This window comes from Carlito syrichta, unplaced genomic scaffold, assembly GCF_000164805.1.
Source record: "Carlito syrichta isolate Samal-C Ts95f unplaced genomic scaffold, Tarsius_syrichta-2.0.1 Scaffold309088, whole genome shotgun sequence".
Taxonomy (NCBI): Eukaryota; Metazoa; Chordata; class Mammalia; order Primates; family Tarsiidae; genus Carlito; species Carlito syrichta.
In genome coordinates this window covers 1,094,599-1,119,372 of record NW_007253184.1, presented here as the reverse complement: position 1 = coordinate 1,119,372, position 24,774 = coordinate 1,094,599, and the positions used below count along the sequence as shown (strand labels likewise).

Sequence of the window (24,774 nt, the reverse complement as noted above, 5' to 3'; positions counted from 1 at the left end):
GAGAATTGGGGTCTAGTGCGTTGTTGTCAAAATCATCTGTAAGCACCTTTAACATAACATTTAACTTATTAGCAAGCAAGTCCATCATTTCATCTATGAAATGAAAAAGTTAGACTTGGTCAGTGTTTTCTAAATTCTCCAGATGATGTGATTCACCTAGGATGTTGAGGGGACTGAATTTTTGACTGTGGTCTTCAGCCCAAACTCAGTATCAGAACCTCTAGCAAGAGGGTATGAAATTAGACTTCAGGTTAATAAATGTGGGAAATTGTTTCCAGGACATGGGAAAGCAGAAGGAAGGGAGAGTGTTCAAAACAACCTGGACAGTCACTCTATTTTCACCCAGGGTAGGATGGGACTTTGATGACTTCATTATGTATTTGGTTTATGAACCAAGAAGGCATGGTATCTGACAACATTCCCTTAGATCAGAAATTGTCAAAATTTTTCTGCAAAGGTACAGATAGTGACTATCTCAGGCTTTTGGCCCATATGGTGGCCCATATGGTGGTCCCTCTCTTTTTTCTGAGTTTCACTGTTGTTGCCCAGACTGGAGTGCAGTGGCACACTCATGGCCACCCCAGGATGGAGGTGGTCTCTCTTATAAGAGTAGTTGTGCCACTGCCTCACAAAAGTAGACATGAACAATAAGTAAATAAATGAATGTGACTGAGTTACATTTGAATTTCATAAAATTATCATAAGGCATGAAAAGTTATTTTTCTTTTGAGTTTTTTCCCAACCATTTTAAAACACATTTAAAAAACAGGTCTCAGGTCATAGAAAACCAGGTGGTGAACAATTTGCTGGCTCCTGCCTTAAATGGAAATGTCCAAATTTTAGTGTAACATATTCTCAAAAGGTAATATATACCTTCTAATAAAGGGACAGGAACAGAGCTAGGTGTCACTGTGTTTTTCAATCTAAAGACAGGAGGAGGGGACAGGGAAAAGTGCTGCAGAGAGGTGCCGTTCCCATTGTGTTTATCCATCCACTTCCATTAAGGCTTGCTTCCCTAACTAAATAAACTGGGAATCTATAGCACATGAATGCATGTGTGGATGTGGATGTGCCCTCGCGTGTGAGTGTGTGTGTGTGTGTGTGTGTGTGTGTGTGTGTGTGTGTGTGTGTTTATTCTCTGCTGCTAATTTGTAACCTGACTTGCAATGTTAAAGTTACTGTTTAACACACAGTTTTCCAGGCTTCTTCCCTATCCTTACATTTCAAGAATTCTGAGGTGGTTTCCAAGTGTCTGTATTTTAAAACTTCCCTAGGTGACTTATATGAACTAGTTTATTTAGGAAACTAATACTGGAATGAAGGCCTAGAACAAACTGAAAGAGCATGGCAGAGTTGGTGTCCAACCATCTCTAGGACCACAAGGCTGTCTTACTATTTGATAATATAAAAATTGGTTTTCTGTAGTGATATTATCAGGTAGAACTATATACCAATCTTAACATTAAAAGGAAAGGCAGAGTTGCTGATCATGATGTTCTGGAAGCAAGCAAAACTTTTAGAGCTACTCAGAAATGCTACTCGGTGAAGAAAAAGTTATGCTGGGCAATAAATGTTTAGAGAAAATAAGCCATAAGCAATCACTCTATGGTGAACTGATAAGGCCACTGCAAGCAGGACAGAAGGATACTTTCCTGGTGCTTTTTGACTGCTGTCACAATTCTAAATCCCTGTAGCACACAAGGTAAGTAAACCCACAGTAATCAGGGGAAGCTCTGTCCAAGGAAAGCGGCAGGGCAGGTACACACCTATGACAGCTCTGTTCTAAACAGTAGTGACAGCTGAGAAACAAAGGGCAGCTTTTCTTGAACTAATCCGTTCAGCGCATCTCTTGGTACAAATAGCAATCTTCATCAGAAAGCACCATCTTTGAATACAAAAGACAAAGCTGGCTGTATCAATTCTGTTATGGGTCAAACATCTGAAGAAGCTATCCCCTTTATCATCTTTTCTATTTCCAAACTTACACTCCTTAGGTCCCAGTTTCTGTCACTTCCCTTGACATTCCTCACCATTCCCTTCTGACATAGGTTCTCTGTCCAGCTTTCAACTCAGGTTTGTTCTTCATGCCAATATTATCCTGTAATTTTGACTGCAGACATCTGATCACAGTAAATTCCTTCCCTAAGCCTTATAATTCACAAGTAAATAATTTATAACACGCTCAGAAAGATGTATTGACTTTTGTGATGCTGACTACACCATGTCGTTATTTCATTATGATTAGAGAAAAAGGATTTCAATGTAATAACAATAAATAACAGTAAGAGCGAAAACTATTTTCTCACTATATGCCATGCTTGGTACAAAGTGCTTTTTTTATGGCTATGACATTTTATATGAAAACGCCAGTAGTCTCCAATCTGATATGTAAAGAGCTTTTAAGTCATCTCTTCTGTCCTTACAAAAAAAAGTGAATGGAAAATCAATAACATTCCTTAGAGCTTATCAGAAAAGTGAAATTACAGAGCAAACTGCTGCCCTGAGAATTGGGGAGACAGCCTATGGGGCCTAGATTTAGGGGGAATCACCACACTTTCATGAGTTCTGCCGCTGGTAACTCTATCAGATTCTCACCATAAATACAGCAGAAAAATTCCCTGTGCTTCCCTTAAGAGGAAAGAAAAAGTAACCATTTTGAAATATACCCAGAGCTTTTTTCTCTTTAACAAAGGCTCTCTCTGGGGAAACTATTTTGCCAGAGCTTAACTTACTGGGGTTTTAACAAAACGTAACTAACCTAGGGGAAGGCAAATACCCAATTCCAGCCAGCATCCTCTTGCCTTTGATATGGAGAAAAGGAAATGCTTAACTCCAGCTCACTAAAAGATAGAATTAACCATAGGACTATAGAACAAATCTCCTTCTCTACATACCTTATCACCACATCAGTAGAGCTCCTGTATCATAAAATTAAAACTAAAAAATGTCAAGCCTCAGAATCTTCTAAAAAGGAGTTCCTCGGGAAACTCAAAGACAATAAACGAGATAAAAACAAAGACATTAGAGGAAATATTAGCTTCTAATACAGCTCCAGCAAACAATAAAAACATTCTAACTTCTGGCTAGAAAGATATAAAGACCCACTAAATACCTTAATTTTATTTTACCCAATACATCGTATCTGTCCTTCAGTAAGAAAATTACAATGCACACTAAAAGGCAAAAAGTAGGATATACAACAAAACCCACAATGTGAAGACACAAAGCAAGCCTCAGATATATAAGAAACTCAGATATGAAAGAAATGTTGGATTATCAGAAAGAAAATTTAAAATAATTAAGAATAATATGCTAAGGACTCTAATAGAGAAAGGAAGCAGCATACAAGCACAGATGAATAGTGTAAGCAGAGAGAAGAAAGCTCTCAGGAGAAAATTAAAAGAGAATGCTAGAAATTTAAAACACTGCAACAGAAATAAGAATGCATTTGGTAGACCAATCAGTTGACTAAACAGGTTGAGAAAAGAAAAAGTGAGCTTGAAAATGTAATATAAACTTCCAAAACTGATATACAAATTAAAAATAATAATAATAAAAAAGAACAGAATATCCAAGGACTGAGGGACTATTCCAAAAGGTATAACATGTATTATAACAAAAATACCAGAATGAGAAGAGAAATAAATAAGAAAAATTGAAATTATAAAATGGTTGAGAATTTTCCAAAATTAACGACAGACACAAACCACAGATTCAGGAAGCTCAGAGAATAACAAACAAGATAGATCAACACCTATGTATGCCACAGTCAAACTGCTGGAAATTAAAAACAGAGAAAATCTTAAAAGAAGCCAGAGAGAAGGAAAACCACCTTACTTACAGATAAACTAGAATAGGAATTATATCAGGCATCCCTTCAGAATCCACACAAGCACAAAGAGAGTGGAGTGGAATATTTAGAGTGTGGAGAGAAAAAAGATAACCAACCTAGAATTCTGAAACCCAAGAAATTGTTTTTCACAAATGAAGGATAAATAAAGACGTTCTCAGACAAATAGTGTTTTGCCAGTAGACTGCTTTTCAAGAAGAGTTAAAAGAAGTTCTTTAGAGAAATAAAAAAATGATGAAGGTCAGAAGCAGAATCTACATTTACTAATAGGAAGAGCATTAGAAAAAGAACAAATGAATGTATGAAAAATTATCTTCAGTTGATTTAATAGATGAAAGTTGCTTCAAAATGAAAACAGAAGCAATATATTTGATTATTATAGCTTTTGAATAAATTAAATGAATGATAACAATGTTATAAGGGATAGGAATACTCTATTATAAAGTACTTGCACTATCTGTGAAGTTATATAGTGTTACTTGAAAGATGATTTGGATTGGTTTTTAACATATGTTGCAAACTCAATGGCAGCCATTGAAAAACAAAAAATATATATAGTGATATGCTAAGAAAGGATAGAAAATAGAATCATATACATAGCTGAATTAAAACCAAAGAGGGCATAAAACTAAAGACAGATTTTTAAAAATTAAAAGAAGAAAGAGCGAGGGCAATGAAGAGAAACAATGATGCATATTGGAGATATTAATACAAATATATCAATAACAATTCTAGGTTTGAGCAGTCTAAATACACCACTTTAAATACACAAACTGCTTGGATAGATTGAAAATAAAACAACTATATGTTATCTAGAAGAAACCCACCTTAGACATAGAGACATAAAGTAAAATTAAGAGACAGAAAAAGATATACCATGCTAACACTAATCAAAAGAAAGAAGAAATAGCTATATAACTTTAAAAAGAAACTTCAGAGCAAGGAAAATTATCAAGAAGAAAGAAGGTTAATGCATAATGACAAAAGGATCAGTTCTCCAAGAAGAAAGAAGGGTAATACATAATGACAAAAGGATCAGTTCTTCATGATAATCCTTATGTGCACATGCCTAACAACAGAGCATAAAAGTACATATGGCAAAAACTGATAAAAATGCAAGGAGAGAGAGAGCAATCCACTGTAACATGGATATTTCAGTATTCTGCTTTTGCTAATTGACAGACTCAGCAGGCAGAATTTCAGTAAGAATATAGCAGAAATTAACTGAACAAAACTATTAATCAACTAAATTTAATTGACATTTATAGAATATTTCATCTAAGAGCACAAATTTTTCTCATGTATATTAATCAAGATACATCACATTAAGAAATAAAAAATTTCTTAACAAATTCAAAAGAACAGAGTCATAAAAATATATGCTTAGGCTCCAGTTGAATTAAATCAATAAAAAGTTGGAAAATTGCAAAAATAATGGAGATTAAGCAACACTTCTAAATAACACATCTCTCAAAGAAGAATCTCAGAAAAAAATTAAAAACGATTTTGAACTAAACAAAAATGAAAACACAGACTACCAAAATCTCTGAGATGTAGAAAAAACAGTGCTGAAAGGATAATTTATAGCATTGGATGCATATACCAGAAAAGAAGAAAAATATAAAATGAATCACTTAAGTATTAATCTTAGAAAACTATAGAATAACGATCAAGTTACATCCAATATAAGCAGAATAAATGAGTTGATAAAAATAAAATCAGAAATAAATGAAATTGAAAACAGAAAAATAATAAAGAAAATCCACAAAACCAAAAGTTGTTCTTTGAAATGATCAATAAAATTGATAAATCTCTAGTCAACTAAGAAAAACAAGAAAGAAGACACAAATTACTAATATCAAAAGTAAAAGGGGGACCATTACTACTGATCTCATGAACATTAAAAGGATTTAAAAAATTATGAACAACTCTAAGTCTATGAAATTGATAATTTAGAATAAGTAGACCAATTCCTTAAAAGTAAAAAATGTATCAAAAAACACAAAGAGATATAGATATAGGCCACTATCTATCAAAGAAACTGAATCAATAATTAATAACTGGCCAAAACAGAAAGCACCAGGCCCAGATGGGTGCACTTCTGAAGTCTTTCAAATATTTACAGACAAAATATACCAATTCTATACAATCTGGCCCACAAAATAGAAGCAGAGGAATACTTCCTAACTAATTCTATGAGGCCGGTATCACCCTTATACCACAATTACAAAAAGATTAAAATATTACATATTAACAACCTAATGTCACACCTTAAGGAACTAGAAAAACATAAACAAGCAAAACCCAAAGCTAGCAGAAGGAAAAAAAAAAAAGATCAGAACAGACGTAAGTAAAATTGAAACCAAGAAAATAATATAAAGGATCAATGAAAGAGAAAATTGGTTCTTTGAAAGATAAACAAAAGATAAAACATTAGCTAGATTATTTAAGAAATGAATAGAGACGATTCAAATTAGTTCAATCAAAAATGAAAATGGAGATATTACAATTGATATCACGGAAATACAAAAGATCGTCTGAGATTATTATGAATACTCCGATACAAACTAAACAACCTAGAGGAAATGGATAAATTATTGGAAACATACTACTCTCCAACCTTGAATCAGGAAAAATCTACAGAGAACTCAAGTCAGCAAGAAAAAATAAGCAAAGAACCCCACTAAAAAGTAGGCAAATGACATGAACAGCCATCTCTCAAAAGAAGATATATGAATGGCCAAAAAACATATGAAAAAATGTTCAATATCATTAATTATGAGGGAAATGCAAATTAAATAAGATACCACTTTATACCATGAGATACCACCTTATTCTAGTCAGAGTGGTCATTATTAAAAAATCAAAAAACATTAGATACTGGCAAAAATGTGGTGAAAAGAGAATGTTTATACACTGTTGATGGGACTTTAAGTTGTATGATCTCTATGGAAATTGGTACGGAGATTTTTCAAAGAATTAAAAGTAGATCTACCATTTGACCAAACAGTTCTACTAAGTATTTACCCAAAGCAACAGAGGTCATTATACAAAAAGGACACCTGGACTTGCATGTTTATTGCAGCACAATTCACAGTTGCAAAGATGTGGAATCAACCTAAATGCCCATCAACTAATCAGTGAATAATGAAAATGTGGTATATACATACCATGGAATAGTATTCTGCCATTTAAATAAATGAATTAATGTTTTTTGCAGAAACTTTGATAAAATTGGAGAGGATCATCTTAAATGAACTTATATAGAAACAGAAAACCAAACACTGTGTAGAATGGTATAATGAACATTGGAGACTCAGAGGAGGGAGTTGGGAAGGGGGAGGGAGGATAAATAATCACCTAATGGGTATAATGTGCACAGGTAGGGGTGGGGGGTACACCGAAAGTCCAGACTTCTTTGCCCTTATGTAATGCATTCATGTTACCAAAATCCTAATAACTTCGTACCCTGTAAAGCTATTAGAATAAAGAAAGAAAAAAAGTCAACCGATTTTCTATATTTTGGCATGAATAATTCAAATTTGAATTAAAAATACAATATCATTTATATGAGCAAAACTACTGAGATAGTAAAAAGGAGAGAAAAAGAGTGAAAGCAGGTGAAGTAGAGGGAATTTCTAAGGCATTGAAACTATTATGTATGGTACTGTAGGGGTGAATAGATAACTTTATTCATTTGGCAAAACTCAAACTGCAGGGGCAAAACCCAAAGAATACAACTTCACAACACAAAGAGTGAACTAAAATATAAAACATACACTTTAATAATTACATTTTATATTGATCTATCAGTTGTAACAAATGTATGACACAAATGTAATATGTTTAAAAATAGGGGAATCTGTGAGTGGGGAGAGAGGGAGTATATGAGTATCCTCTGCTTTCTGTCCAATTTTTCTGTCAATCTAAAAATGTTCTTGAAAAATTTAGCCTATGAATAAGGGGAAAAGTTGTGCTAAAAAATAAGAAACAGTTCCAAGAGGTAGGTATTATTACTATTCTTTTTTTTCCAGAAGATACAATCAAAACTTAGAGAAGTTAAGGAATTTGTTCAAGGTCACATAGCAAGTGAATCATGGAACCACAATTAAAGAGTGCTGCCAATACTCAAACCTAGGCGTTGTAATTATGTGGAGATAGAGATATGCCCTAGAAATTCCCTCTACTTCACCTACTCACTCCTCTTTTTCTCTCCCTTTTACTATCTCAGTAGTTTTGCTGTGATTGGGAGATTGCCATAGACATGCACTAAACTACAATTGTAGGAAATTGGGAAGAAGGTTACTAATAAAGTTACTTAACATCTTGTTAAGTGAGCAGTAATTGATAACAGTTCGGCTCTCTACCCAGGGACCTTATATTAGAAAGTCAGCATCCTTCATAAGCATGTTCTTCTTTAAAACATCCTTCCAAATGTTTGGCCTTTGTTATCTCCATGGGATAAGGAGAAGGAGAAGACTGATAGAAAAAAAAGTCTTTTTCTGTTCCCATGATCTTCCAGTTCTTGGTTTCCCACACCTTTGTTTTCCACCTTGATTTGGTGTCCTTTGGGATTTTCAAGGCAACCTCTTCAATATAAAATCAGACCAAATTGATGAACTCATATTTTGAAGCATGCTCCCTTTTCTTTACATATTTGCATTCTAGCTGAGCTGATAAAGCATCCAAATGTAAAACAGAACAGTTTTGTTTCATTCATTGGGTCACTCACATGGCACATTTATTGTAAACCTACTCAGATTACTCATTCAACAAATATCTGTTGTTTGTGTAATAAGTGTCAGGCCCAATTTTTGCACAGATCCTTGCTCTGCTGGAAACTGGAGATATATGTTGAGACATACCCTGTCCTTAGGTACTTACAGAAAATTTAGAGACAGACAAGTTTGAGGCAATAAAAGAGCAAGCATATAGCCTTGCAGTAAAAACTGTACAAAAGGATTAAGGGAACAACAAATAGGATAGAGTTAGTCAGTGTAACCTGCTTAAAAAGAAGAAGGCACAACTTGATCTTAAAGGACATAATTGGAAGAGGAAAGGGGAGTCAGGAGACCCCACTACTCTCATGCCTAGAAGTTATTAGTGAATGTAATGTAAACTGATTTGCACAGTCACACAAAGCAAAGAAAACTGGCAGAATGATGTTGCACTGCAGGTCTGTTTCCAACACAAACCATGTTACCTTTATTAAAATAATAATTTTTAGGTATAAGTAATAAAAACAAAGAATGACAGTTCTTCCCAGAAAGCTAAGAGAAACTCACCTACATCATCTCATAGTAATTAAGGGAATGCATAGAACATGAGACAAACAGAAACATGCTTTTCCACACAACTGTCATCCCCCTAAAGCCTTGGCTGGTCACAGTTTGCTCCTCATTAATGTTGACTGACATCTGATGAACGCTCATTATTGAAACACTGCCTGCCCTGGTTCAGAGACTTATCTACCAGGAAACAGACTTGTAGCTACTGGCCTAAGGAACTGCATGATTCCTTCTCTGCAGGGTAGCTGTAGGTTGCCCTTGCTATGGGCACTCTGTAGTCAAAGGTCTTGGGAAGGTCTGGAACTGAATAACCACATTATCCCCTGCTCCAAGCTGTTTGATAATTCTCTCCAGTCTAGACAAGCTTTGTATTTTGTGACTAAAACTGAAGGCCCAACTGGTTTTCTTATCTTTAGCTTTTTACTTGTAAGTACGAGTGGGCTTCTATTCTTCACTGATTTATGTCTTGGATGCCAACTGTGTACAAGCCCCTGAGTAAGGTTTTTTGGCAGCTACCAAGATTTCTCAGATTAAGAAAAAGAAAGAGTTGAAAATCTTGGGTCACTTTTAGTCAGGGCAATTTATCTAATTCCGACTGGGTGTTCATCATTTGTCTCTGTAGAAAGAATTCAGAGATCATCATGACCTGCTCAGATGCTGACTTTCAAATGGCACTTTGTAAGCAGATCTCACACACATGCTGAAGGCAGGCCACTAATTTGCAGTTTTTACACAAATGTACTATTTATTTACAAACCCCACAAATGACAGCAAATCACACAAATACTGAGCAGGTTTACGGATGTGTATGTGGCAACCATTTCAAGCACTTTCCATGAATGTTTTCTAGAAAGCTGATTTATTGCAGATTGGTTTCCTATTTGCAGAGCACATACATTTTAATGAATTATAAGCAGCATAGAGTAAAGCATACATATTCTGGCGATAAAATGACTAGAAATGCTTTGTTTCAGAGCTTGTGAAAAGCATAAAATGGATCCCTGTCACAACAAATGTAAAATGCTGACTGGGAAAAACAACTAATTACTAGCAGAAAAAAAAAAATAAGTGAACATTTTCAGAAGGAAGGACCTCTCATTTATAAGAAAGTGGGGAGGAGGGGAAGTAATTTTTCTACAAGTTTTCAAGATGCAATGCAGCATAGTACTAAAAGGTACTAATTCCAGTGTCTGATTGGGGTAAAATGCCTCCCCCTTCACTTTGCTGTGTTATCCAAGTTTTAGTTCCCCCACCTGTAAATTGGGACTAGTAATAATAATGGCATTTATCTCAGGTAAGACTAAACAGGTGCCCCTAGCCTGGCACAGGGTTTGCATCAATAAGTGCGAAGTATTGCTGTTGTTTTAATCAACTGCTTTAGGGCACCCAGTGGAGAGAAAATACCAATATAGTTCTTGCCTTTAAAGAATTTACAATCTCAACGTATCTTCACATAACTGGGAACCAATTTAAAGTAATGAACAAGCATTTGTTTTTTCTACATAGTAATGTTAAATTGACCCAGGAAATGTGAGGCAGAACTTCTATAGGAAGAGAAATGAAAATAACTGAGGCTAAAAACCAGAAATATTTTTTTAGAATGAAATTCAGAACTTAGAGTTAAATAGGAAAAGCTAATATTCTTTAATCACTAAATAAATGTGTAAGCGAGCCCAACATCCCAACCAAATCTATTTTACATGGCAGCTTTTTAAACATGTATTATTTTCATTGATATTTAAAATTATGCTTTGCCATCATGATATTTGCATGGCTATCCACTCAAATGGGACCCCAAATATACATTATCCTTTAACCCCAAAACTTTCCTTCAATGAAATTATCACAACTGGAATCAAAGTCCATATTTACTTTTTAAAACAACTTTAATGAGATAAAATTCACAGATTATAAGTTGTATTCATTTAAGGAGCTAAGTAACAATTACCACAAACTAATTTTAAAATATTTTTATAATCCTAAAAAAAAAAAAACCTATATCCATGAATAGTCACTTGTCTTCCCCTCTATCCTTCTAGCCCTGGCAACTACGAATCTACTTTATGTCTCTATAGATTTTTCTACTTTGTATACTTCATATAAATGAAATCATATAATATGTCGCATTTCATTTTTTAGTTTGTTTTTTAATGTCAATCGTGTTGTAGTATGTATTGTTTCTTCACTCATTCTTACAGTCAAATAATATTTCATTGTATGAATATTCCATATTTCATTTATTATTCATCATTTAATGACCATTTGGGTTGTTTGTATTTTTTTAATATCACGAGTAATGCTGTCACAAACATTTGTATAAAAGTTTTACATGTAGCCAGGCTCGGTGGCTCAGCCTGTATCCCGTGCTTTGGGAGGCTGAGGAGAGTGGATTGTCTGAACCCACGGGTTCGAGACCTGCCTGGGCAACTTGGCGAGACCTCATCTCTACAATAAATCAAAAAAACTAGCCGGGCGTGGTAGCACGTGACTGTAGTTCCAGCTACTTGGAAGGCTGAGGCGGAAGGATCGCTGGAGGCCAGCAGGTCGAGGCTGCGGTAGCCAAGAGTGGTCACTGCACTACAGTCTGGGTGACGGAGTGAGACTCCAAATTAAAAAAAAAAAAAAAAGTTTTACATGTGTGTTTTCAATTCTCTTGGGTGTATACCTAGAAGTGGAATTCCTAGATCACATGGTAACCCTATGTTTAATATAGTGAGAAACTGCCAAATTATTTTTCAAATACAATCTCACTAGTTATGTATGAGGGTTCTAAATTCCATACATTCTCACCAACATTTGTTATTGTCTACCTTTTAAATTCTAACCATTATAGTGGGTAAGAAGTAGTACTTTATTGTGGTTTTGAACTGCAGTTCCCTAATGACTAATGATCCTAAGAAGCTTTTCATGTGTTTTAGAACTTTTGTAAGTCCTCTTTGGAGAAATGTTTATTCAAGTCTTTTGCTCATCTTTTCATAGCTTACCTTTTTTATTATTGTTATAAGCATTCTTTTAAAATTCTGGGTACAAGTCCTTTATCATATAATGACTTGCATATATTTTATCTTATTCCATATTTACTGCTGTAAATAAGATGTGATATATTAAGCTGAGAATTTTGTCTTTATTATTTAAGCTCTCGGTCCACCCTGCCACACTGCTAACACACACACACACACACACACACACACACACACACACACACACACACACACACACTTCCGCCTCATTCCCCTTTAAAAACAATACTTTGTCCCAGAAGGGAAGACCTAAATGAAACGGGAGAGAAGAGAAGAAACAGTTAAATTGTCAAAATCAGAGTATACTAAGCCAAAGCAATTGAGAAAGAGCGGGTTCTTTGAACGCCTTCCAGGCAGTTTTGAATAGCAAGAGCCAAATCTGAAGGAAGGGAAGAAGTTTAGCTCGAAAGAACAGATTTAAAACATAACTAATATTGTCGCTATCTACCCATCAGTGTCTTTCCTGAAGAGTCTAGGTCTGTTTAGAATGATAAGAGAAAGCCTCACAGGAATCCAATAACTCTACCACAAGCAGAACATTTTTTCTGTGTTACAACCAGAGAGAATGCAAAGAAGTCTGGGAAGATGTCAGCGCAAGATGGCAACACTGAGGAATAGTTGCTCAGTCAAAACAAGTAAATATTTAATAAGCCTGCTGGGCCTCACAGCAAGGAGGAGTGCCTCGGTCACAATAACCTCCTTTTCCAAGAGGGTCGCTGCACTGCATAATCTGACATTTGCTTCCTATCATATCATCAAACAATGGTGAATTGAGATGTTTTCTCTCTTTGCTTATTTTTGTCTTTTTTTAAACTTTCTCATAATGTCTCTCTTAATAATTTAATAAGTCTAAGGAATGTTGTTTGTCCAGGACCCTGTCAGTGCCATAATAGTATAAATGTGCAGTAAACAATAACATAAATGAATGTACCATCCAGAGACATAAACCAGAACAATCCATTATTTAGGTTCAATTACTTCCAAGATTCAATCATGCAAAATTGCAGATCAAAAGGTAGAGAGCTCTTTTAAAAGTTGTTGAAACAGAAGTTTTTTATTCCAAGAAAATCACATCAGACGTTTTAAAGAGAAAATTGAATATGAAACTACTTTAACACAAGCAAAAAATTGGTTCTGATATGCTTTGTTTTTCATCTAAAAATCAGGAGATTTAAGTCTGCCATCCATACCCACTTCCGTTCACATAGATAAAGAAACAATATGCACTTAAGTGGCAAAAAAAAATGAATTTACTCCGTTAATTTGGTTCTTCAATTTGACTTTTTCAATAAAGTTAAGTTTACCTTGAGGTATCTAAACTTTTACACCCCATTTTTGAAAGTATAACACCTATTCAAATTAACTTTCAAGCACTCTTTGTGACATATTAGGTTAATCTCTGCTCCTTTTCTCTGTTAAAAAAAATGTGGGATTTTTTTTTACCATTTTCTTTAACGATGTCACCTTAGTTCCAACATTTAGATAAATATTAAAATTTTTTTCACACTGATATTTCTCCATTGTGTTTAGGTAGATGATAATTGAAGGGAACTATTTCTCAGTTGCATATTAGCTAGAGGTTGTTCAATCTATTTGAAAAATGTTAATTCATCTATAGAGACTGATCATAGTGTATATAAAGGAAGAAGGAAAGTGTTAGCTTGTTACAGTAAGAAAGAAATTAGATCCTATTTTATAATTTCATTTTGTTCCATTTACTCACAGGTAATTCCTATTCTCAGAATAGATTAAATGCATTTGATTAATTCAAACATATATTTTCACTGTACTGTATGGGATAGTAAAGAGGTTAATGCAACCAGTTTACAAAGTCAGAGTTTGCTGTTTCACACATGCATCTAAAACTTCAATTTTACCAATTAAAAATTGGTTCTCTGGCAAAACAAATCTGGGTTTCTTGAATAATGTCTAATATTTACATAGTCTTTTTTTTTTTTTTGAGTCTGGGTCTTACTCTGTTGCTCAGGCTATAGTGCAGTGGCATAATCACAGTCAACCACAGTCTAGATCTTCTGGGCTCAGGCAATTTTTCTACCTCAGCCTACTGAGTAGCTGGGACTAGGCATGTACCACCATGCCCAGCTTTATTATTATTATTATTGTTGCTTTTTTTTTTTTTGAAGAGACAAGGTCTCGCTATGTTGCCTAGGTTCTCAAATTCCTGAGCTTGAGTAATCCTCCCACTTTGGCCTCCCAAAGTGCTGGGATTACAGGAATGAGTCACTGCAACAGTACTATTTAGTCTTAATTTGAATCAAATATAGGACAAGTAGAGAATATGACAGTGATTAGTTCCTGTGTTATAATCTCCTAGGGTGGAACTCACAATTGGGTGCATCCATACTAGGAATTACAAAAGGGGGTAGGTGGGGCTGGGCTGAGCAATGGCAAAAAAGACATAAAAGTTTTGGGGCAGGGCACGATGGCTCACGCCTGTTATTCCAGCACTTTAGGAGGAAGAGATGAGAAGATTGCCTGAGCCCAGGAGTTCATGATCAGCCTAGGCAATACAGGGAGACCTCAGATGTACAAAAAGTTTTTAAAAAATTAACTGGACTTGATGGTCCGTGCCTGTGGTTCGAGCTACTTGAAAGACTAAGGCAGAAGGGTAGCTTGAAACCAATTCAACAAAAAAAAAAAAATTTTGTTCTTAATTCTAGAACAGGATTTTCCAAGTACTGCACACTTGTCCTCTTGTCACATTTACCCATCTAAATTACTTTCAATACCATTATGTTCAACACTTTCTATCTGGTTACACTTTATTTCTCTCAATCCATGCTCTCCATCTCTATTTTTACATTTTTCCCTTATGCTAGAAGTATTGTTTCAAAATGAATATATGGAATGAAACAGTCAGTAAGAAAGTATATCCACATATGAACCATCCACCTTCAGCTGTGTCATTTACAGTCAAGTCCACTTACTGGTCTATCCCACTACAATCCGTTATTCAATAGCCAGAGAATTATTATTAAAACATAATTCAGATTATGTCCCTTTATTACTTACAACCCTAACAATATTTCCATTTTCCTTAGAACAAAAACCAGACTCCTTATCTTGTATGCCAAAATCCTCTGTAGCCTGATCTTGCTTAATTTTCCATAGCCTCCTCTTACCCCACTACCACCATCTACAAATCTTTCTGTTCCTTGAGAACAGCAAATCCATTCCTACTTTAAGACTGTGACCTGATTTTCCCTCTGCTCAGTACACTTGGCTCCCCATATCTTCGTTTAGATTGCATTTAAATATCACCTCCATAGAGAGGTCTTCCCTGAGTAACTACAGAGTAGCCTTCTCAACTGATGGTATCCTCCTTACTTCCTCATTGACTGTAGCCCCTACTGGAGCACATGCTATGGGAGAGCAGGGCCCGGAATCCCCAGGGCCTTCATCAATTTCTGGCACATGGCAGGTTCTCCATAAATATTTGCCAAATAGAAGAATAAAGCTGCAACCTCTTTTGCTGAAGGCTGTAGTAATACTGCTTTCCTTGCAAAAGAATCTAGGATTCTTTCATCTTCTTGTAGATAATCATAGAAAGACAGTTCAATAATTAGGCAAGTACATTTCCCTTTAACGTTAGGGGATGTTGGTATTGCTTTTGTTTCTCCAAATTTGCTTCACTCTATCTGATACAAAATTTAATCTAGTTTCTCATTGTGTTTGTTTATTAAACTTGAGTTAAACACTTTTCACTGGGGAGTATATTTATATGTCTACTTCGTGTTGTGTGTGTTTACTTCATTTTTATGTCCTGAAAACAAACATGTAGGTATTTAATCATCTCTTTCCATTTTCATTCAGCATTGGTATAGACTGTATTGAGATTCACACAATCCAATCATAAATTAAACCATCTTCTGATTAGAAAATGTGACATAAAATACTAAAATATTTCTTTGGTCAGAACTGTTTATAGAGCTATGGTTTTTGTTATACCAAACAGCAAATACTTTTACAGCTGTGGAAAATAAAGACAATGATTAAAGAATTTTACAGACTCAATTTATTTTGGGGAGAGTTTGATTGGAGCTAATAAATTTGTGCTTTAGTTTGATTTGAAAAAAACACAAGGTCATTAGAGAGTTCTTCAATGCATTCAACAACAAGGACACAAAGAAAAAGACCAACTGGGAAAAGCAGTTTTACATTTGCAAGAGGTTGAAAGGTCAGCACATTCAGAGAAAAATACAGGCAGTGCTTTTTCTCATAAATTTTTTAATACTTTGAACATAGGAGTCAAATGTGACAATGTTTTACTTCACTTTGTAGTCACATATAAGAAGAAGGAGACTGATAAATCACAGGAAAGCTGACTTCAACAAACTTCAAACTAAGGATTTGTATATGGATCATAGAATTATTGGTATAGTCAATAACCAAAGATAAAAACATTTTCAGTATCTTTCCAATATATTCCCTCTTGTAGGCCTACTCCAAAAATTCTTCAAACTCATAAGACAAAAATCCTCTGATTCTACAACCTCTCACTAGCTTTGCCCATCCTATTATTCCTCTCCTCCATGCCCAGTTTAAATTCCAGGGTCAATCCATGAGTCAAAGGTTAATCATTCTCTTGCATGCACTGACATCTCCCTATTTCCATCTTCTCTTGTCAAAATACCACTCCTGGTTAAATCCAATCCTGTGCTCACACGGAGCCTTGACCCAGGCAACCAAACGAGGCTAAAAACAAACAAACCAAAACAACACAGAATCAAACATTCTAGTGGCCAAGACTGCTTTAACCTTCCTCTCAGTTTGACTAAACTTTAGACAGGCTTCTGCCTGACTCAAGGCTCTGGATACCCCTTTTCTTAAAACAGCTTTCAACTGTAAATTCTTAATCTGCCTCTTTGAGGTGAAAAACTTTCCCCAGCTGGTTTCATAGCCGACGAATGTCTTTCTCAAGGACCTGGGATCCATCCCTTGGAAATGTAATCATAGAAAGAAGGAGACAGGGTCCTTTTCTCTTAGTCTCTTGGGAGGATAGGAGTCTAATTTCCTAAAGGGACAATTATCAAACACAGATGGTCTGATCACATTGAACAGCCACTTCCCTACTGCAGTTACCCCCACTGGAGTGCTCCTCTAGTACTTTTCCACTAGCTCACCCCAAGCTCAAAAAATCCTTTCACCTTTAGTTTCACGAAGTTGAACTATCTCAGTCGTCTTGAATAAACTCCCCCCCAACTTAGATCTGTGATTGCTAGCATCATGTGGGGACTTAACAATATCTGGCAATCAGACTACATTTCCCTAGTCCATTCATTGTTTGATTTCTCTCATACTGTCCCTTTCTTCAAAATACTCATACCTCTACCCAATCCTCTTGCCTTTTATATCACCAGGAAAATAGACCATATCAAAACAGATTTTCCTCAGCTCCAACCACCCCATCAACCCCTTGCCTGCATGTGTGCCCAGATAATCTGTCTTCCCTAATTCAATGGGCAGTAGAGAGCTGTTGTGCTTATTCAATAAACCATATGTGCAAACCTTCTCTCTGTCTCCTTCAATATTTCCAGCACTCTTCCCAATCTCAATGCCCTCTTCTCATATGCTGACCCCATTTCTCTCCTTGTTTTTTCAACAAGATTCAAACCCAAGCTTGCTGACTCTTCTCTGAACTACTATCTTCTCTTAAATTTCAAGGCACAAAATTCTCCTTATTTCCCTCCTATTTTCAGACTTTCACTCTTCACTCACTCTCCAGTTTCTTAAGGTAGAAATGTTAAGGGTCAAGCAAGGCTTCATTCAATGTCTTTCTCTTCAATTTATTAATTCATTCTTTTGTTCATTCGTTCCTTTGTTCCTTCGTTTGTTCCCTCTTATCCCCATAGCTCTCCTTTCCTCCTTCTAATATAGGCAACTATTCCCATGTATCCAATTTTCAATATTTTCTATGTAATAACTCCCAGCAAACCACATTTTTGTGCTCAGATATTTTAATGTATATAAGTGATATTTCAGCCAGGCTCGGTGGCTCAGACTGTAATCCCGCGCCTTTGGGAGACTGAGGTGAGTGGATTGCCTGAGCCTGTGGGTTCGAGACCCGCCTGGGCAGCGAGACCTCATCTCTACAATAAATCAAAAAATCAGACGGGCATGGTAGCGCATGCCTGTAATTCCAGCTACTTAGAAGGCTGAAGCGGAAGGATCGTCGGAGCCCATCAGGTTGAGGCTGCGGTGACCGGGAGCGGCCACTGCACTCTAGTCTGGGTGACAGAGTGAGACTCCAACTCAAAAATAAAACAAAATAAAATAAAATAAGTGATATTTCAATAACTAACTCTCTTTTTTTGTTTTAAATTTTTCTCTCAGCAATGAGTTTTTAAGATACATTCATGGTATTGCTTCAGGGTTCTGTCCTGTACTCACTCATGTTCGGTCTTCCAGAATGATACTCAGACAACCAACAGCTTCCTGCCACACAAGACATGCTACAGCAAACTATCTACCTGCCAGAGATTCCTAAGTTTCTGATTTTCCCACATCCTGTCACCCTGAACTTCTTATCTCCTCACCTCAATGTACTCCTCTCTCGATCTTCTTTATGTCAATTAATAACAACTCTATCCTTCCAGTTACTCACAACAGATACCTTGGGGTCATCCTTGATTCCTCTCTTTCTCTTACTTCACACATTTACTATAAAAAGTAAAGATTGTCTGGGGTGTGCACAGTGGTTTATGCCTATAATCCCAACACTTCCGGAGGCCAAGGTGAGAAGATTGCCTTAACCCAAGAGTTTGAAACCAGCCTAAGCAACTTGGTGAGACCTTATCTCTACAACAAATCAAAAAATTAGCCAGGTGTGGTGGCGTATGCCTGTAGTTCCAGCTATTTGGAAGACTGAGGCGAAAGAATCACCTGAGTCCAGCAGGTCGAGGCTGCGGTGGCCGTGAACGTGCCACTGCACTCCAGCTTGCGCAACAGAGTGATATTTCAACTCAAAAAAAAAAAAAGTAAAACTTGTCAGTTTTACCTTCAAAATACTGTCAAAATCTGACAATTTTCCAATATCCTTTTACCACAGTGAACAAAGCTACCACCATTTCTCTCTGGATTATCTCAGCAGCCTTTACAATGTTTTTTTCTCAGCTCAGTAGCCACAGCCATCTTGTTAAAAATCTAAGTCACATAATTTTATTTCTCTGCTTAGAGCCATCCAAGCCAAATTAACTGCAATGGTCTAAATGACCCTCCACGACCTGCCTGCTCCTACAGTGCTCCATGCACACCTTTTGATCCTTTATTCCAATCTTGTCACAATGAGCCTCTGATGATTCCTTAAACTCCTCAGGTACATTCTTCCTGTAAGCCTATTTTTCCTGTTAATCGGCCCATTGTCAATTCTTTTAAGTGACTTACCCTTGAACCTTCATAAGGAAAGTTTGAACTTCCCTACACCATCAATGTATCTATACTTCCTCAGCAAAAGGAAAAAGACGATTTTTTAAAGTCATTCCAACCTGAAACAAAACTCATATGCCCAATACTTTTAGACACTAAAACATGTCTGCTTTACCGTTTGTATAGAGCTCATCAGTTTGAATGTAAGAACTTTGTTCTGCTAATGCTGTTAGCATCTCAATCGACAAATAAATAGCCTAATGCACGTTGTTTTGTTTCTCCTCTTCTTCAAAACCATGGTTTTATGGGTTCAGAGAAAACAACAATTGAAAGGACAGACTGAGAGTGGGAAGCCATTTTTCATCTTGTTCTTAACCCCTGACACAATGATGAGAACGTAGAAGCTATGCTTTTGGAGAAATGCATACTTTAAGTAAAACTAACTTTACCAACTTTCTTCAGACTTCCATGTCTCTGAGGTATCTCATAGTGGCAATCAAGCTTGCCCAGATTAAAGGGAATTTACAAGGCCTAACATATGTATTGGGCAAGGATTGTAAAAGTCATGAAACTTGTAATTATAAAAGTTATGACCGCTCAGAGGGGGAGCAGGTAGGGATTTGATCTTCCAGTAAATTGGGCACTATCTACAGGGAAGCCAAGGATCCCCCAAAGCTACCTACTGGGAATGCCTAGGAGATAAGGGGGGGTACACCCTCCATTAGGTCTAAGGAATGTCACTTGGGAAGGTGCAGGAGAATTAGAATCCTTATCACGCTGTTCTCTAGGGGCTATGATAATGTGGGCAGACATTAATGGCTCTCTGTGTCACAGGATCTCCAAGACATCCAGGGTGGTCGACAAGGAATACACAGCAGTCACGGCAGTCACCTGCAACATCTCCAAGAGAAGGATTTAAGCCAGGACTCTGGGAGGCTACGAGGCTACACTCACCTAGAGTATAGGCCCACACCCTGTCTGTGGGGGGTGAACTTTTAATCTTTTCTTCTCTCATCTCTGTGTGTCGCAATTCTTTGCAATCTACTCGGATCTCTGGGTTCTCGGCGCGCACCTGCGGTTTAACGGCCTGGCGGTACTGCGCCCCTCTCTGCTGCGCCCCTCTACACCCTCACCTTGTCCATCCGTACCCTAACAACAATGACATTCCACATTCTGGCATAAAATGATGTATTATATGTTCACATGCTAAAAAAATATGTACCTAACTGCTAATTCCTATTGTAAATTTGCTAATCTGAAGCTTCAGTGTTGGCAATAGCTATAATTTTACTTTATAAGGATTAAAATAAAAGAAATATGCCATCTCCCATTCTTGTAAGTCAAAGTAGCATTATATGTATTCACTAAAACAAAAAGTTTTCCTCCCTCTGTAGTTAAGCTGACGCCCATTTCTGTGTATAAATGTCAGATGTTATAAGTTGCTTTTTGTCTGAAGCCAAATACATAGTTCATCCTAGAACTTAAAAAAATATAAAAGTCTGGGCAGCGAGACCTCATCTCAACAATAAAATCACAAAATCAACCAGGCGTGGTAGCGCATGCCTGTAATTCCGGCTACTTGGAAGGCTGAGGCGGAAGGATCGCCGGAGCCCAGCAGGTCGAGGCTGCGGTGGCTGGGAGCGGCCACTGCACTCCAGTCTGGGCGACAGAGTGAGACTCCAACTCAAAATATATATATATATAAAAGTCTCTCTGCAGTTTTTGACTCTTCATCACACAGCTGTGAAAGAAGATAGCCAAGCAAGATGGGTTCCATCTCAAAAAGTTTAAAAGCTAAAAACAATTACCTCTTCAAGGACATCAGCAAGTTTGCTAAGGATCTCTTCAGGAAGGCTCTGGAATGTTGGAACGCTGAAAAACAAAACAGAATGATGCTGAATGCTTTACTTTAATAAAGAAAATGGCAACATATATAAATGAAAATGCAAAAAAACATTTCATGATAAAGACACTTTAGATGTAGACCAAGGCAATTTGTAAAAGGCATGTAGTATGAGAAAGAGCTTGGAGGTTGCAGACAGCTGAGGCCAAATCAGTTATACTCGTATTTACCTGTGTGACCCTGGGTGCCTCAACTGTAATGAGAAGAAAACCACACTCTCCTTTATCACTCTGCTGTCATCAGATTTCTCCCATCTCTACCTCCCTTTCCAGTTCTTCTCTATACATACATTGTCTCTAAGCCAATTCCTACTCATTCTTGAGGACACAGGTTGATTAATGATGCCTGCTGATCTGTAAGCACTCATTTAGCAACTTGGAAAGCATTACACTCTACCCAGCCTTTTCCAGCTAGGTCAAGTTCTCCTATTATGAGCTCTTTAATTCCCTACTACAAGTGTAATTAGATAATTAATCAGATAGTTGTTATTGTAGCCCTTCCCAGCTAGAACTAAAACTCCACAAAGATAAGAACTACATCTGTCTTGTTCAACTCCCTATATCTTTTTGTGATTTACAAATTAACTCAACAGCACACACTGAATGAAGTCATGAAAACATGGATGTGTGAATGCCTCATAGGAGAGTTATTAGAATCAGACCAGACAGGGTGGAGCAAAGAACCAGGTTCATAGTTCTATGACACTGAAAAACAATAGTTCCCTTCTTTTCACCCTGTTCTCTTATTTCTCCCCTAAGACAACAATTTAAAATATTGCATGATGTTGAATGCATAAACCAATCAAACTTCCTTTATGTGAAAAAATGATTTTAAATTTAAAAAATCATCAATATACAATTTCTAAAACTCTACTGAAAAATCTAACTGGGACGTGTAACTAAATTCTCATGTAACCGTGTCTCAATGTTTAAATAAAGTCATAAATGAGAACACATATATTTGCATGTCTGATATTTGATATATAGAATAACTCTGACTTGATTAGAAAGAAGCCATAATATGCTCTTTTGATAAAAGCATATACATTTTATTGTTAATTTGTCACTTTGATTTCCATTACTTAGGGTAAAGTCTATTGATAAAATCCAAAGGTTTTATGCAAAATAAAAGAAGCCATAATATGCTCTTTTGATAAAAGCATACACGTTTTGCTGTTGATTTGTCACTTTGATTTCCATTACTTAGGGTAAAGTCTATTGATAAAATCCCAAGATTTTATGTAGAGGTGTAACAATTCACCCAGGACCATCTGTTCTGCCAGATTTACTGCGATGGTCTGAGCCACGTGGGTTTTAATTTCCAGAAGGCAGTCTATTTCAGCAGCTGGATGGACCAGATCACAGAAAGAGACAGAAGAAGATAGAGGAAGCTGTTTACATGAGTTATGCATGAAAACCCTTCCTTGTTCTTTTAATGCGCTTTATTTTAATTTCTCCTGAGATGAGTAATTAGAAGATTTCTGTTTCACTGAGTATTTATAAAAAATACAAACTACAACTAAGTTTTTCTCATTTTCTTATAATCAGCTTCCTCCTTCAGACCATCCTATTACTTTTATGCTATACCTTTTATTTCATCCTAGGCTGTGTTTATGACAAAACACACTATAATATTTTCATTTTCATCAGCGTTCTTGTCCATGAGAAAATAATTAATATTTGCTTGACCATATAATGCACTAAATGAAGGGAAAAAACATTAGGTCTTAGGAGGGCATTTTAAATATATTATCCTCCACAGTTTTAAATGCCTTTTAAATACCTCAAAACATTGAGTAGCATTTATTGCTAATAAAAATTAAGAATGATTTCTAAGAAGAAACACTAAAAAACCACCACAGCAGCTGAAACACTTCTGGACTTAATAAATTAAAAATCATTTAATGGGAAAAGTAAGTACCTTCAATTTTATAAGTTACTGTAAAAACATTTTCATAGCTATCTTTAAGAGCCTAAGATTTATATTCTCCAAACACTAGATAAGTTCTGTTGTGATGCTTTCTAAGAATTACGGTCTACAAATAGCTTAAACACTGAGCACACTACAACTGAGAATGTTCATATCTTGAAATTATACTCATGAAATATATTAGTTGAATTTTCTCCAATATATCAAAAAATGTTCATTTAGACTCCACTAATTTGGAAATATAAAAATTCAAAATAGGCCAGGCACAGTGGCTCACACCTGCAATCCCAGCACTTTGGGAGGCCAGGAGGATTGCTTGAGCCCAGGAGTTCAAGACCACCCTGGGCAACATAGGGTGACCTCATCTCTACCAAAAAAAAAAAAAAATTAGCCAGGTGTGGCGGCACATGCCTCCAGAGGCTGGGGCAGTAGTAGCACTTGAGCCCAGGAAGTCGAGGCTGCCATGAGTCGCGATCGTGCCACTGCACTCCAGCCTAGGTGACAGAATGAGACTCTGACTCAAATAATAATAATAATAATGCAAAATAAAGTTGTCTCTGATTTAGAAAACTTACAGCAAAATAATTACAAGAACAAACCTCCAGAGAAAATGCTTAAACACTAGAGAAAAATATAAAATATTTTCAATTATGCAAAATATTATTTATTGTAACAATTTGTATGCTAATTACAAGTAATTCTTACAGATGTATTAAAAATGTTTTGGTTCCCTAAGAACTTACAATTGGCCTGAAGTTACACAATACACTTGAATGTAATATCAAAGAGATGATTTAATGTGTGGTGCTTTTCCATTGGTTTTTCTAATTGAATGAGCCAAGGACTTGGAATTTGTAATGACAATAATAGAAGATGAGATTTGAGTGCTTTCTATTTGCCAGGCACTGGGCTAAGGGTTTTATAGATAATATAAATTTCATTTTTACAACAACCATATCAGATAGCCATTGTTACTGTCATCTATTTTATAGATAAGACAACTGAGACCTTGAGAGTTTGCCTGAGGTCACACCAGTCAGCACTGGTGAAGGAAGGATGAGAATCCTCTTCTAAATGACAGTGAAGCTGATCAGTTACTCATTTAATTACATACTTGTCAGTGAAGGTACTGAAAGTGCCTTTCAGAAACAGTGCTTTATTCAGATGATGATTTAGAAGTAAATCAGTAATATTAGTAATATTTGATTTAATGACTTCATTTATTTCCAAAATTTTTGTTATAAAACATGTCAAACAAATTGAAAGCTGGAAAGAATAATGTAAGGACAGCCCCAACACCAGAGTCGCAACTGTTACCCTTGTGCCATTTTTGTTTTATCTACTTCCAATCAATGAATTCCTCTATGTATGTGTATAGATTAATAAATATATAAATAG

General features: G+C 36.1%; 1 protein-coding gene across 1 annotated transcript in view; it reads right to left on the bottom strand.

Annotated features, from left to right (window-relative positions):
• The window catches only part of LOC103269106 (cGMP-dependent protein kinase 1-like), a gene marked incomplete at its 3' end in the record, with an annotated part of 1,006,822 nt that overhangs the window by 133,682 nt on the left and 848,366 nt on the right, over nucleotides 1-24,774 (bottom strand). The window contains exon 5 of the mRNA XM_008066679.2: nucleotides 21,353-21,416. Within this exon, the coding sequence (XP_008064870.1) occupies nucleotides 21,353-21,416 (64 nt within the window). The remainder of the gene's footprint in view (nucleotides 1-21,352; nucleotides 21,417-24,774) is intronic.